At 44.9% G+C, this 14,775-nt stretch overlaps 1 protein-coding gene across 2 annotated transcripts; it reads right to left on the bottom strand.

The window, feature by feature from the left end:
- Positions 1–97: 97 nt before the first annotated feature.
- pbrm1l (polybromo 1, like) lies at positions 98–13,477 on the bottom strand. Of its 2 annotated transcripts, none has more exons than XM_076037437.1 (29): positions 13,138–13,477; positions 12,954–13,051; positions 12,712–12,859; positions 12,461–12,610; positions 12,223–12,339; positions 12,059–12,127; positions 11,867–11,965; positions 11,683–11,768; positions 11,483–11,574; positions 11,189–11,399; positions 10,916–11,057; positions 10,612–10,697; positions 10,205–10,484; positions 9,998–10,100; positions 8,831–9,470; positions 8,189–8,406; positions 7,928–8,104; positions 6,954–7,111; positions 6,625–6,867; positions 5,673–5,818; positions 5,417–5,574; positions 4,986–5,169; positions 4,696–4,903; positions 3,821–4,019; positions 3,543–3,698; positions 2,636–2,797; positions 1,082–1,146; positions 692–890; positions 98–537 (listed from the first exon to the last, which is right to left on the bottom strand). In XM_076037437.1, the coding sequence occupies exons 1-29, from the start codon at positions 13,276–13,278 to the stop codon at positions 374–376; spliced, it is 4,899 nt and encodes a 1,632-aa protein (XP_075893552.1). In that variant the 5' UTR covers positions 13,279–13,477; the 3' UTR covers positions 98–373. The 2 variants fall into 2 exon arrangements, with proteins under 2 accessions (XP_075893552.1, XP_075893553.1); XM_076037438.1 differs by having other exon boundaries at positions 3,627–3,698; positions 13,138–13,476.
- Between the last annotated feature and the right edge of the window lie 1,298 nt (positions 13,478–14,775).

The following is a 14,775-nucleotide window of genomic DNA, read 5'->3' on the forward strand; positions in this document are numbered from 1 at the left end:
GGATGGAAAAAGGATGGAGAGGCTGCTGCTGATGCAGTTCTAACCCCATCACACATCCGCATTCCACCAAACTTAAAATAATTTCAACAACAACATCCACATGACACTTGATTTTTATTTTGGTCATACCCATCAGCAAAAAAAAAAAAAAATCACTTTTTATGCAGCACAATTATTCTGGTCAGTAAAAAAAAGAAAGAACATTTACACACAAATATCAATTAAGTGGATAATATTAGCTAATAAATATAAAAAACATGGTAACAGGTGACTATAAAATATTGCTTCTATGGTCTAGACTCTTTCCTAAAACTCCTTGGATCGAACATAAGAGCAGTGAGTGAGCTGGTCATAGTGGTTAGAGTCCATGAGGTCACAGGTTGTGCGCCTGACAGATGTTCAGCGAGTCTCGCAGCATCAGATCGCGCAGGCGCCACAAGGCATCTGCCATGGTGGTGTGGGCTCCTTTGCTTTTCAGCCAGTGAACCGGCAGCCTGCTCTCCTGCTCTTTGGTGAGGTGAGTGTCACGCCTTTGAGCTGCAGGCCAAGACAAAATATTTGATGGCACACATTATAACATAGGTTGCAGTACAACAAAACACTGGCCATTGAACAAATATTCTAACATCCCCAGAATTCCTTGCCAACACATTTTCCAGAACCTAGTAATCGGAGTTCAAAAAGCTCCCACCTTTGAGCGTTTCGTCCCACTTGCTGACAGTTGGAGAATCGGCATTCAAGCCCTCGATGTACTTCAGATAGGCCTCCGAGTGCAGCACCCTCTGGGTCTTTGGCGGCGGGGCGACAAACATGGGGGTGCTGGGCTGCAGGTGTGATGGCTGGCCGGGGTACGGCGGAGGAGCGTGTGATCCGGGGCTATACATGCCAGGCTAAAAATAAGGTAGGAGGTAGACATGCAGAAACGATGCATTAAAGAAAGCCATTATGCACTGAACAACCCTGGGCTCGTTCTTAGTTTCAGCTGTAGGAGCTACTAGATATGGTTCAATGTTTTAGACTAATTTACACCAAGTGCAAAAAATAATAAAAAACATGTGATTAATTGTGCCGAGGGACTCACCTGATGCATATAGTTGCCATGTCCAGGACTTCCTAGCATGCCGTTCATTCCGAGGCCCATTACACCTGTTAAAGACAATAGTTTGTTCCTGTACTTTTCACACAATTGACAAGTCGGAAGTTTGTCCCTTTTTAAAGGAGCCATGTACATGATAATTACACTCAGACGTCATGATTGTGCAACTGCACATGGATCAAAACCTGAATACCAGCAGGTCCTCGGTGGCCTGAACCTCCACTGAGCAAACAAGGATGTAACGGCATCATCACTGCTTGGTTGACAACATCTTTACTCTGAATGCATGAATTATTATGTATGCTTTTTTGTTGTCATTGCCGCAACAGTTGGGTAAGACTGAGAAAAAGAGATATATGGACATCATATTGATGAAGTTGATGGCATTTACCAGCAAGTGGGGGTCAGGACACACACACAGACGGCTTGTGAGGTCACTTTCGACTCAACGGTTTCTTGCGCCACGAGTTCTGTACATTGCAAATCCCATCCTTCCTCAAATCTAACGGGCTGAATTTTGTGCATAGCTCCTTTAAAACACATAACTAAAAGTAGAGTTCCAACATGTGGCTGTTTCTGTCAGTTTTGCCTTCGTTATAGCATGCATTAAAGGGATAGTTCACTTTTTGGCTAATTTTCAAGTCCACTTGGGCTCATGTGAACGCCGCAGACTGCAGGGTTCAAATTGCTTGCCTTATTATTTAAAAACCAACGGGGACGTCCTCTCATTCCCATAGACACCCAATCAACTTCAAATGTCACGTTGGACTCACTTATAAAACACGACACGTCCATGCGCCGCGCTGACAGATGAAGTCCTTTCGGTGCCTGAGGGACCCCTCGTTTGTTCAAATGTTATTTTATTACTACTACCACTATTTATCAAACAAGTCACCGGTGCCGACATGCTTGGTTCTGCTAGCTTGCGCTGAGGACGTGTCACACGTAACCGACCGGGACTGCTTCCTAGAACACTACCAAATACACTATACATGCATACATTAACAAAATGAAACAATCTAATGAAAAAAGCGACGGACCTCTCGGGCATTAGACGCAATTTGGTCTGTGAAGAGAAGCATGGATGCGTTTTAAAAGTGAGTTGAACATGAAGTTTGAAATTGAGCGGATAATGATCGATCACGAGGGATGAGGGGAACCTAAAGAAAGAAAGAAAGAAAGGAAGAAAGAAAAACGAAAGAAAAAAAGAAAAAAGAAAGAAAGAAAGAAAGAAACTTCTAATATCTAAATACAAAAGAAAGCAATTTGAAAACTTTCAGGAGTGTTCACGAGCCCAAGTTGACGCGGCAATTAGCTCATTTGAAGGAGAAATATCCCTTTAAGTCTGTAAGTGACGAGGGCCGATAATACGTACAGTGAAGGATGTGGCTTGTGAGAACATTGTTTGTTTGTTTTTTTTCGGAGAGCTTTGACCGCTCTGAGAAGACTAGATACGGCTGCGCAAACCCCGTGGACCAGGTAGACCCCCCTCCAGCAGGAGAGTCAGGACAGGACGTGGCTGGGACAGCGGCCCCTTACCCTGATGAAGCATGCCAGGGTACCCGGGCATGCCTTGCCCGAGGTGGTGAGGTGGGAGATGAGGGCCCCCTGCGGGGTGAGGCGACATTGGGGCCACGCTCAACAAGCCCTCATGGCTACCCTGCATGGGCATGTAAGGTGGGCCATAAGCTCCCATCATGCCTTTTGGGGAGGGGGAAATAAAGGCGAGGAGAGGACAACAAACACATCCATGCATAAGTGACATGCAGCTGAACAACATGCACTACTACGTCACACAGCGGCCCCCTTTTCACACATGCGCCGTCAGTTGCTGCAACCTCTCTTGTCCTGTGTCAATTATCTGCTTAAAAAGGTAGAAAATGTGTCTGAATTTACTATGAAAACAATGTGTGTGTGTGTGTGTGTGTGTGCTATTTCATTCATGAAGATATATTTCACCTCTAACTGTGCTGGTGAATTAAACAGAAGAGCAACAGTCTTCCTTGAATTATGTGTAACTGTATGAGAAACTAACATGTGAACATTAAAAGTCCTTGTGAGCTGCTAACAAAAGGTTCATTGTGTGAAAAGGGGAAGGCAAAAGACAAATGAGTCTAAAAAAAGAAAAAAAAAAGGTTAGCTGGTGAAACAAGTTAAGTGAACTTGAAAATGAAAGATTCATGGATGTAAAATAAAATAAATAATAAAACAAGTCATGCAGTCAATGTCATGCATTTTTTTTAAAAATGTAAGCCTAGTGGTAACAAAACGCTACACAAAAAGTGAACCCAAAGGGAAAATGGCAGCGAAAGGAAGGAAATAATGTTGTCTGGTCTGGGCATTCCTGAGGTGAATACGTTAGAGGATTACGCTGCTGTCAACAGTCCAGCCTCATTTCCCTGCTGCCTTGCTGCCAAACACTGGTGCTGCTACTGAGAGGGGTTACCTGACACAGGTGACATGGTCTGGCTTATCATTCCCATAGTGCTAGGCGAAGGCACCACCCCCATCAGTGACCCTAGGGGGGTACCTGCTCTCGGGGATCCCTGCCTCTGGGCCGGCCTGTCGCGCTCCTGCTGCTCCACTATTTTGGCTGCACGCTCTGGGAAAAAAAAAAAAAAATAGAGGGAAAAAGAAAAATAAAAAAATCCACCGTTTCTCACTGAGAACCACAAGAAGAAGCTACGGTCAAAGGGACGAGCGAGCGTCCAGAACGGTTCTGACCCTCGTATTCCGTTTTCTTGGCGGCCTCCAGGTTCCTCCACTCTGTGCCCACCAGCCGACTCAGCTCCCCGAAGGAGAAGTCCGGGTGCCGGGCTTTGATCACCGCTCGCATCTCGCTGCTGAACAGGATGTAGCCGCTCATGTTCATCTTCCTCTTGGCCCCCTCCTTCTTCGACATGCCCTTGATCTTCGAGGAGGACTTCAGCCAAGAAGACACGTGTTAAAGATTAAGTGCATACTATTTGGAGATTCTTGACGAAGAAACAGCGACCTCAGGTAGTTACATTTTTGATTGCAGCAATCTTTCGAGTAATTCCCCTTGGGAACTCCTGACTCTCCCTCTCCTGAGCTCGCCAGTGAACTACGGTGGGCTACGAGCCCAAACCTGGATACCTCGTGCGCAGTGTGCGAAAAACCAGTCAATAATTTGAGAGGGTGCCTGATTGGTACACACAGGACCGGTTGGCTCTGCTTGGCAACAAAAATTAAAAATATTTTTATATTAATAATAATATATTTAAAAACCGACCTCCCTGGACAGGCCTGTATTTCACACGCTGCTCGTCCAACTTGTCCTTCTAAGGTTTATTTGAGGAAGCGAGCATTCACCCCAATTACAAAACGCGCTCTCGTGCGGCCTGGATTGTCCCTCCTAGGCTTCCTTAGAAACATGGCAGTGCAAGACGGCAGCTAGCTGGGAGCAAGACCCTTGCTATATGTGTACTCTCATATACATATAAGAACCATCAAACGGGTAGGAATACCAAATCACTTTTACTGTGAATATATACTTGTATTAATGTATTTAAGACCTTTAAACTGGTAACTGAGGAGGAGGCATGTTGGGTGACGGTGTGCATGTGTTGGGCAGGTACCTGTGAGGGTGTGTAAGGCATGTCCATGTCACTGGCCAGTGGGGTTTGCATCTGAGGCGTGGAGGGCGTCTCCGACACCTCCTCCTCTTCATCCATCTCCTCCATCTCCTCGCCGTCGCCCTCCTCCATGTCGGCCAGCTTCAGCTCGAGCTCCTCGATCTTCTTATCCAAGAAGGGGGAGGCCTCTTTCTGGGGCACCACCAATTTTCTGCGCGGGGTCAAGCCGCAAGCGTCAGTCTGCGCGACAACATTCTACACACACGCGAACCAGGCGGCGCCGAGCCACAAACCTGAAGTAGTAAATCTCATCCTCCACCACTTTGGAGGAGAAGGAGAAGCGTTTCAGGCCCTTGAACTTCTTCATCTGCTTCTCCGAGTCGATGTAGCGGCTCTCGCACAGCAGGATGTCCTTCTCGGGGACCTCGGTGGGCCTGCACGAGAGGTATTCCCTGAAGGAGGACACCATGCATTTGCCTGAAGGGAAGACGGAAGAAGAGGGCAGGAAAATAATTTGATGGCCTCTGCAGCATTAATCAGAGCGAGAGCAGCCAAAACAGTGAGGAAACATTCACACGAAGAACGATAAATGCTTTAACTTTATTTAAAGAGACTAATAAAATATCTAACTACCAATCCATCCATTGAAATTATTAGCATCTGGAAATACGGCGAGTTTTTCTAGCTCTTGGAACGCATCACGGGCAGGTAGTGGGTGCAGTACCGATGATGCAGGTCATGGGTAAGGTCTCCTCCAGTTGGCTCATGAACACCTCTCTCTTGTAGAACATCTTGGTGGGCTCGTGTTCCGTTTCCTCGGGATGAATGAAGATCGGTCCGAAGAAGTAGGTGACCCCGTTCTGCACCCACAGCTTCTCCACCCTGCAGGAGAAGCGGGACCGCGGTGGCCCAAAGTCAATGGCCGCGCTAAAATTTGCGAGAGCCGTCGTCGCGCGAAGCGCACGTGCGCGTCTGCCCACCTGGCGGCGCGCGGCTTGGACAGGCCGTGAGACTGGATGTAAACACAGTCTCCCACTTTGTACCACACGTTGTTGTAGCGCAGCTGCTCGTAGTGCTGACAGTCGGGCTCGGCGCCGCTCATCTCCACGGGGACGTCCTCTCGCTCCTGCATGAATGAGTTTGTGCACAAAGGGGAATTTCTATTGTGACGAACCCACAAGCATTTTATTTGCTGCTCAGCAAAGCCCTGTTTAAACTGCCCAGCTGGCACAGATTAGACATAGCATAGTTTTGCTGCCTCTTGGCCAGGACTCCCTTGGAAAAGTGATTTTTAATCTAAATGGGACTTTCCTGGTAAAATAAAGGTTAAATAAAAACATATCATATATTTGACCCTTGACTTCACATAAAATGGTGTGTTCTTGTTTTTTTGTCCATGTCCTCAGTTATTCCCACCAAGATACCGACAGTAAAAAAATAAAAAAAAAACAAAGTAAACTTGAATTGTTATTTTTGCACTTTAAAAACATATGTTTTTATTAGTTTTATGGAGGTTATTTTTCAGGCTCTAATTTATTGTTGATTTATTTAATTAAATTCTAGAAAATTATAAATAATAATAATAATAATAATAATAATAATTAAAAAAATCAATGAGCCAGTTTTTTCAAACCCACTGTTGCAGACAGTTTGAGCGATATCACTTCATCGTGGCTTTTCTAACATTTCACACAACAAAAACAGTGTTAAAAGTAACACGTATGACTGGTGCTGGTATCATTATGGGATAGATATCAATATCGGCCAATACGCAACCCAGCAATGTCGAGGACACGCAATTTTTTAGAGTGAACTGTTACCATTGCTGAGGTTAAAGCAGCGTTCAGGCCATTTAGAGTCTTATTTATGTCTGAAAAGACAGAAATGCAAAGCTGCGCAGAAAAAAAAAACAAAAACCTGGTGTGACCGTACCTTTTCCACAAACCCTGTCCCTTGGGTGTATGACATGGTGAGTTTGTCCGGGTCCGGCTTGGCGAACATGGAGGCGACGCGGACGACTGGCAGCGGCACGTCCCGGGTCAGCAGCTTGACGCTGCTGGCCGGCATGGACCACACCTTGATCTTCTTGAACGCCTTGTTTTTGGCAGTGTAGCGGGATTCGCACACGTACACGTCGTCGGCTGCAAATCCCTCCGGCTGCATTTTGAAATAATCCTACCAAAGAAAAAAAAACAAGCTTCAGTCGCAGCCAGAGAGATTTCCCACGTGGATGGTGCATTGTTTTCAGTGGGAGCTCCTACCTTGACAAACATGACCAGGCACTTGCCCAGAACCTTACTGATGGCCACTTTGTTGTAGTAGTCGCTCTTGAAAACCTCCTTCTCCAGGAACTTGCGCGTGGCCAAGTGGAAGGTTTCCGTGGGACGGTAGAACCAGCAGCCGTAGAGCCACTTCTCACCTGCACACACACAAGTCAGGCACATTAAGCCGTATTCTATGTAGCCCTGTCACGATCAGACGTTTTGCTGTCCCAGACATTAAGGGATAAACGACATTCCGGTCAACGTCAGTTGGAGACTGACTTCTCCACTAATTCACTATGATTATGCTTATGCTATCATAATAATATGGAATTAGCATTTAAGGACACCCATTCAAAAAACACAAAGCTGCTTGAGAATATTTAGCAGTGGAATTCAAATCTATAGAAAAAAATGTGTACATCCGAAATAAACAAAAATAGAAAAAAATTGGACCCATGGTGTCTGTTAATGGAAAAAAAACACACTGTAATAAAACAGAAGCAATAAATAAATTATACATACTGTACACTATCTATGTACACTGTATGGCAGACAGACATTTTATTGATCTCCAGGAGAGATTTGTGAATGGGAACACCCCAGATGGGACTCAAACTAATCAACATCTCTCAAAATGCAACTCTTCAGCTGCACTGGAGGGCTGCAACCCGCTGGCAACGTGGCAAACTACACTGTCTGCAACGCACACCATTTAGCCTCCCAGCTAGCGTGTTCACCTCGCTCGTGTTTGGCAAAACTACAGTTTTCCCATACTGAAAGTAACATGGATGCTTCTGTAAATGTGCATGTTTGTGTTTCTCGATCTCCAGTCTTCAGTGAGTGGATGACTGACATCAATCAATTGATTTATTGATGACGGTGACAGGCCGAATTCTACATAAACACACATCTCGTGTTTGTTGTTAGCTTGTGTGTGTTTTTTTTAGCGTCAACTCTGTAAAGTGTCTTACCTTCTTCATCCTCCCACAGGCGCTCAATACAGACGATGTGAGGCTTCAAGTTGGGCTCCGACGGCTCCACGTAGACAAACTCCCCGACGTGGTACGTGTGGTTTTCGTAGCTGCAGTCCTGCTTGTAGTCTCGCTCCGTCTCCATGTCTTGCGGCAGGCTTTTGGCTTTCTCGCCGTCTTCAGGCAGCAAAACAAAGAAATAAATTTAACATCACAGACACCTGAACCAGTTCGGCACATTGTGGGGGAAAAAAAACTCACCTTTGCCGCCCTTCTCCTCCTCCGTCTTTTGCTTGTCCTCCTCGATCTCCTTGGGGATCTTCTCCCTCTTCTCCTGCTCCACGTCGCTGTTGAGGTGCTTCAGGGTGTAGTTGAGGGAGGAGGAGAGCAGGATCTCTCCGTTTTTGCAAAGCTCATCCCTGATCTTAATGAAAAACTGCTGCAGTTCCACGGCGTCTTCGAATATCTCCGAGTCGGTCCTGATAAAGAGACGGGAAAGGAAATGAATCAGTAGGACAACAGCATCTTTGTTAAAAGTATCTGTTAAAGAAAAGGTGCGCATCATTTATATTTCACTGAACTCAAAGAAAGCAAGACGTAAGTTTGTCATTGTTTAAACACACAGTGTTTCATAAAATGACACGATCTGGGGTTGAATTTAATTTCAACCTGGGAGAATAAAAATAAAACTTTGCAGCTACAGGTGCAATAATAAATGCAATCAGGCTAAATTTAATTGAATGCGACTTTCCACTCAATCATTTTGCACAGAACCTTGATTCGTATTCGTAGTAAGCAATCCAACTATTTCTATTAACACAAAAAAAAAAGAAAAAAAGAGTGGGAATAAAAAAATTAACAAGTATAGAAAAGAAATTGTAAAAATCCCCTCGGCAGCCGCACCTGTTGAGCTTCCTGGCCTTCTCCAGCACTTCGAAGATGTGCTCCTGGAAGACGTCCAGCCTCCGGTAGCGGCCACGCTCCACGTTGGCCCGGATGATGTCGAAGTTGAGCGGCGGGCGCTCGGGGGCGCCCGGGTCCACGGCGGGGATCTCGGCCAGCGAGTCGCTGTAGCAGCGGCCCTCCTCGTCCTGGTGGCCCAGCATGGACATGTAGAGGTTCCTGACCAGCTCCCGCACCAGAGGCCCCACGGCGGGCGGCTGCAGGTCCTCGCCGCCCTCCTGCCGCTTGCGGGTCTCCAGCAGCACGCGGTGCAGCATCAGGGCGTCGCGGTAGATCAGCGACTCGGGCTCGTTGTAGATGCACGCGTTGTTGAACATGAGGGCAAAGTCCTCCACCAGCGCCTCCACGTCCTGGTAGCGGCCGCCCGCCATGTGGCTCCGCACGCGCTCCATGTCGATGGGTCGCTTGATGGTGGCGTAGTAGTCGGGCAGCTCGGTGCGGGACGGCAGGCGGAGGAAGATGGTGCTCAGGCGCCGCCCGCGGCCGTCGGTGAAGTTGCGCACGGCGTCGTACAGCTCGTTCAGCTTCTGCTGCAGCGGGGTGATGTATTTGGTCTTCTTGGGAGAAACGCCGCTCTTCCCTGCATCGGAGGAGAGACGTTTTTAGTCGCGACTTGGAGTGCACATGAAATGAACACACAGGATTATAAAATAAAATAAAATAAAAAAATTTAAATGGTTGAAGGTTTCCAGACAATTTCCATCTGCCAGATGAAATAATGATTATAATTTATAATAATTTAGGAATAATAATTAATGAAATAATGATCTTGAATGCTCTGCGATCATTATGATTGCACGGACACCAGTCAATATGTGCTCAACTAACAACTAACAGAATGTATATGTAAAGTATATATTTTGAGTCTTTAATGAAAACGACTGTATTTTCGATGTCTAATCAACAGCGAATGAGAAACAATTTTTTTAGATTTTCTTTCTGAGCGAGTGTGAAGCATTCAACTTCTGTAATGATGGCAATGAATCCAACAATTGGCTGAACGGTTGGGGAAGCCTAAAATGTAGAATTATGTTCAAAATAATGCGCAGAAGCTGAGCCCTTTTTAAACAAAGTCAGAAAACAAAACCTTAGCTTGACCAAACATACTTAGTTTAAGTTTAGGTGAGCCAACGGTCTCCTCGGGTGAAGGGCCCAACTCCTTGCGTTTGTCCTTGAGTATCTTCTCCAGGACGTCAGCATCATTATATACCTACATTTAAGGGGAAATAATATTTACTTGTAGGAGGGTAGCAAAAATATTAAATGGGAGGAGAAAAAATGTATTCAGCCAAAGCACACCGAACACACGCCTACCTGAGAGCCCTCCTCATTGTAATGCCGGGCGTTACGGAACATCAGCCTCATGTCGTCCATCATGGCCTCTTCCGTCGTGTACTGCTCGATTTTGATGTTGTGCTCGATTGTTTTCAGGTCCACCGGCTCCAGAATGACTTTGTAGTAGTCGGGGTAGTCCTTCTTGGACGGTTTGACCATAAACAGCTCACAGAGGCGTCGATTGGTGCCGGCCTCCCGAGCTTCAATCACTGCGGCGTACAACGCTTTCATCCGGTTCTTCTTGACGTTTTTCTTGTGGCTTGGAAAAAAAAAGAAGGAGATGCATGGTAAGTATAAACAGATAAACACACAAGGTCAATTTTCCAATCAAACATTGTGATCACAAAAAGAGCTGATAAAAATACGTCAAGGCAAAAATCATGTACCTCTTTTTCTTGACGCTCCCCGTGTCAGACGACAGAATGCTGTCACCATCCTCCTCGGTGCTTCTCACCAGTTCCCTCTTCTTAGCCTATAAAAGCAAATGAATTGATCAGATCAGTGAAACTTTCTTTCCCTAAAGGACATTTGCTTGAGGCGAGTAGTTGGATAACTGGATGCAAATAAATAAATAAATAACAAAATAAATAACAAAATAAAACAAAAACAAAAACTGCTTCCACAACGCCGCTAATTAAGCACAAACAACAATTTTTATTCCGGTGGGAGAAACAAAGCAGACGATGTTACCTGCATGATCTGCTGAAGCCTGAATGCTCGCTTGTAAATGCTTGAGGTGGGCATGTTGTACCGCTTTGCATTCTCAAACATCAGGTTGAGATCAGAATCAATCTGCTCCACACTTTCGTACTCCCCGTTCTTCATCTTTGCCCTTGACACAAACACAAAGCGTCCATCGTGGTCAATGGATTTCCTTTAGAACTCCTCTGTGGCCAGTGGGAGTCTTGCCATCCTGCCCAGGTTCCCATTGCGATTTAACAAAACAATCGATCTGCATCATACCTGATCTGCTGCAGGCAGATGGGCTGTTTGATCTGCTGATAGTAGTCGGGATACTCCCTGCGGGAGGGGAGCTGCTGGAAGGGATCGGAGAAGATCTGGCCCTGGCTGTTCCTGGCGCCTCGGACGGCCTCGAACAACTGGAAGACCGGGTTGCTCACGCCCACGTTCGAACTCTCAGCTTCTGACTCGCCTTCTTCAAAGGACACGGAGCCTGGAAGGATAAATGTGACGGTCATTTCCTCCAAAGCAAACGCAGAGCTGTGGCTCTCTTCCACCTGAAGCGATATTCCTCACCAGACATGATGGGATCGTCCTCACTCTCCGAACCATAATGAAGGGTCACGCTGACCCCAGACAGTCGATCCCCCTGGCCAGACCTCCGATTTCTAAATGGTCAAGAAAAAAAAGAAGGATATCCATCATCTTTTAATAATTTTTTCTTTCTCTAACTGAAAGCACTTTGCATTTTCGTTGCAATAGGTTCACTGTGGTACCTGATGCGAAGGCTCGATTTGGTGGGTTCAGCATGTTCAAGTTCAGTTTTCCGCTGGATAAAGACTTTCTTTATAGTATTTGCATCCTAAAAAGGAAAGCAAATGTTACATTTTGGAAGTTCTGAGAGACATCAACGTTTTTATTATTAAAATAATTATTGTCATCGTCACCACGAGATCTTACTTTGAAAACCTGAGATCCTGGTTCATTGTATGTTTTGGCATTTTTTGCCAACAGGTCAACGTCCTTCGCCATAGCATTAACATTTTTATAGGATCCACTCTATGAAAGAAAAACGCAAATGCTGGTCAGCTTTCTGTAACTTTAAGAAGATGTGAACAAACACAGAGAACAGACACAACAGAATGGACACACCTGTATTCTTTGAGCGATCGTTCGGAGATCTATTGGCTCCTTTATAATGGCATAGTAGTCTGGATAATGCTGTGGGTTGAAAAGGAGACAGGACTGTAAATTTCAACAGCTGCCAACATTTTCAGGTGTGCAATTTTGAGTTCACACGCGACTCAAGGCCCTACCACTTTGGAAGGCAATTTCTGGAACAGTTCACTGACTGGACGTCCTGAGGGATCTGCGTGTGACACCACAGCCTCCAAGAGTTGCTCCAACACCTCTTTTAAGCTGCTGGTTGAGGTCTAAAAAAAACAAACAAACAAACAAAAAATGCTTAATGGCAGGTTAAAAATATTCACAAAGTATAGTTGAAATGAGATTTCAAGTTATTTAAGAACTGCACTTTGTTGCAATGCAATCTACCTCCTCTTCAGCTGACATTCCTGAATTGTCAACAATGTCTTCGCCATCTTCCTCTTCATCATCTCCATCCCCAGGTTGCACAAACTCAGTCCGTGTTTGCAAATACACCTGCCAAAGCCTGCAGGCAGCCTGATACTCCTCACTGTCACTCTTTATTTTGGCAAACAAACAAAAACATTAAAAAAAAAAAATTAGAAAAGAATCAGGCAAAACATTTCGTCATTTGTGACTTGCGACATTATTTTGCTCACTTTGTAGAACGTTTTGGCGTTGTTGAACATGAGCTGGAAGTCTGCGGTTAGTTGTTCCAAGTCACTGTAATCTTCTGACTTCAGTTTATACTGAATTTTTGTCATATCAATCGGCTGGGAAACCACCTCATAGTAATCTGGCTGGTTCCTGGAAACATGCAAATAAGAGCCAAGTATGAGATGAGCGTTTATCAACAACGTTGCAATTGCAGTTTGTTTGACGCTGTTAATTGCTACTTTACCGTCTCTTTGGTACTCTTAGGAAACCTTCACTAGGTTGCCTTCCTTGTTCATCCTTGTAATCCCTTACAGCGTTGAACAACTCATGACACACAGCAATCTGGAAGGGATATGCATTGAATTTCTCGCAGGCTGCGAAGTAAAAAAAAATAAAGCACGGCAGGAAACAAGACACGAGACGCTTACCGTGTCTACCGGAAGGACATTGGAAACTCTTTTTCTTTTTCTGCCACTTGCAGGACCAGCGGAGATGTCATCGAGGTCGCCTCCTCCACTCACACTGCTGCTGGGAGAAGTGGCTCTTCTTCTTTTGGAACTCGAAGACATCGCTCGTTAGTTCCCCGGCTAGCCCGCTAGCTACAAAACGAAAACAACTTATGTTACACTGTACTTTGTTGTGGGGTTTAATCAAAAATAGTCCAGAACCCAATAACCTAAGTATATATTTTCAATAATAAACTTCTTTCTTTGGAATGAGCAAATGGCAAACTCAAACACAGTTAGCATTAGCGCAGCTTAATGGGCGAAACAAAGCGAACGGAAGAGCGGTTAGCATGCTACACGTCTGATCGTTATCTTCCCACTTTCCAACCAAAGACGCGGAGCCCAGGGCTTGGATGCAAAATGCGAACATGCACGCTAAGTTCGATGCAAAACACAATGACCCTAGAAACAAATCTCACCCCAAACTCAGCCTAAATTTGCCGAAGGTTCCCTGAGCAAAAACGTTGAACTCCTAGCCGGCTAGCTAGTTTTGTTTGAAAACTCCAGCCCGGAAGTTGAGATTGTATCGCGATGAGCGACGATTGGCCAGGCGGTGCTACCCTCCTCAGGCTTTGAAGAGTACTGCACCGCAACGATTTAGAATTTTTGTCTCAGGAGCATGCTTTGTACGACACATCCTTTAGGCTGTTTTTACAGGTGACCACATCAATAACTTACACGATAACAACAACAACCTCAACAACCCTTTAATTCTAAACAATGTTATACAGTATATTGGAAAATAATAGTGTTGAATATGGTACAGTGAATATGCAATAACAAGGAAAACATAGCTTATGAGTAACAATCTGTCTGATGGAACTGAAAACACACTTTGCATTGTAATAATAATAATAATAATAATAATAATAATAATAAAGCGACACACACACACACACACACACACACACCACACACACACACACACACATACACAACCTTCTGCAAACAATGAATATCACCCACTGACATGTAAAATATTGAAAAACATATTGTGATGAGATTGAAAACGGGCCATTTTATTAGTTTTGACTGTCTAAATACAAAGTTCGAAAGTTTCAAACTAAATCCTCTACCAATGTTGTATGCCTTTCATATTTTTGCTTTCGTCCAGTATATACCCTGGTTGTGTACTACTATCATAGAGAACAGTCTTTTTTTCAACATTGACATTGACTGATGTTATTGTAGAGATTGATAAAAGCGATATTAAAGATTGAAATGATGTCCTATCATACATTATTATCACGTCAGGTGCGTGATTCTACCTTATAGAAAAATACAGAGGGCAACCCTTTCACCTTGTAGAAAACATTAATCCTGAAGAGAGCAAATCATAAAGTTAATTTTTTAGAGCATATGAGCCTTTACTATTCCTCATTAATTACACATAGAAATGAAGATTCTCATGACGTTCGCACGGTTTTCCAGTGAGCTGGGCCTCGGTGTTTATGTTGAGAGCGCCCCGCCCCTCTACACAGCCCGTGATGCAGAGGACCCAGGTGGATTCCGAGGAGGCTCTCATCCATCCAGAGAAAAAGCGCGGCGGGGCGTTGCCTC

This window comes from Nelusetta ayraudi, unplaced genomic scaffold (genome assembly GCF_046127955.1).
Source record: "Nelusetta ayraudi isolate G7.1 ecotype Tasmania unplaced genomic scaffold, CSIRO-AGI_Nayr_v1 ptg000050l, whole genome shotgun sequence".
In the NCBI taxonomy this organism is placed as follows: Eukaryota; Metazoa; Chordata; class Actinopteri; order Tetraodontiformes; family Monacanthidae; genus Nelusetta; species Nelusetta ayraudi.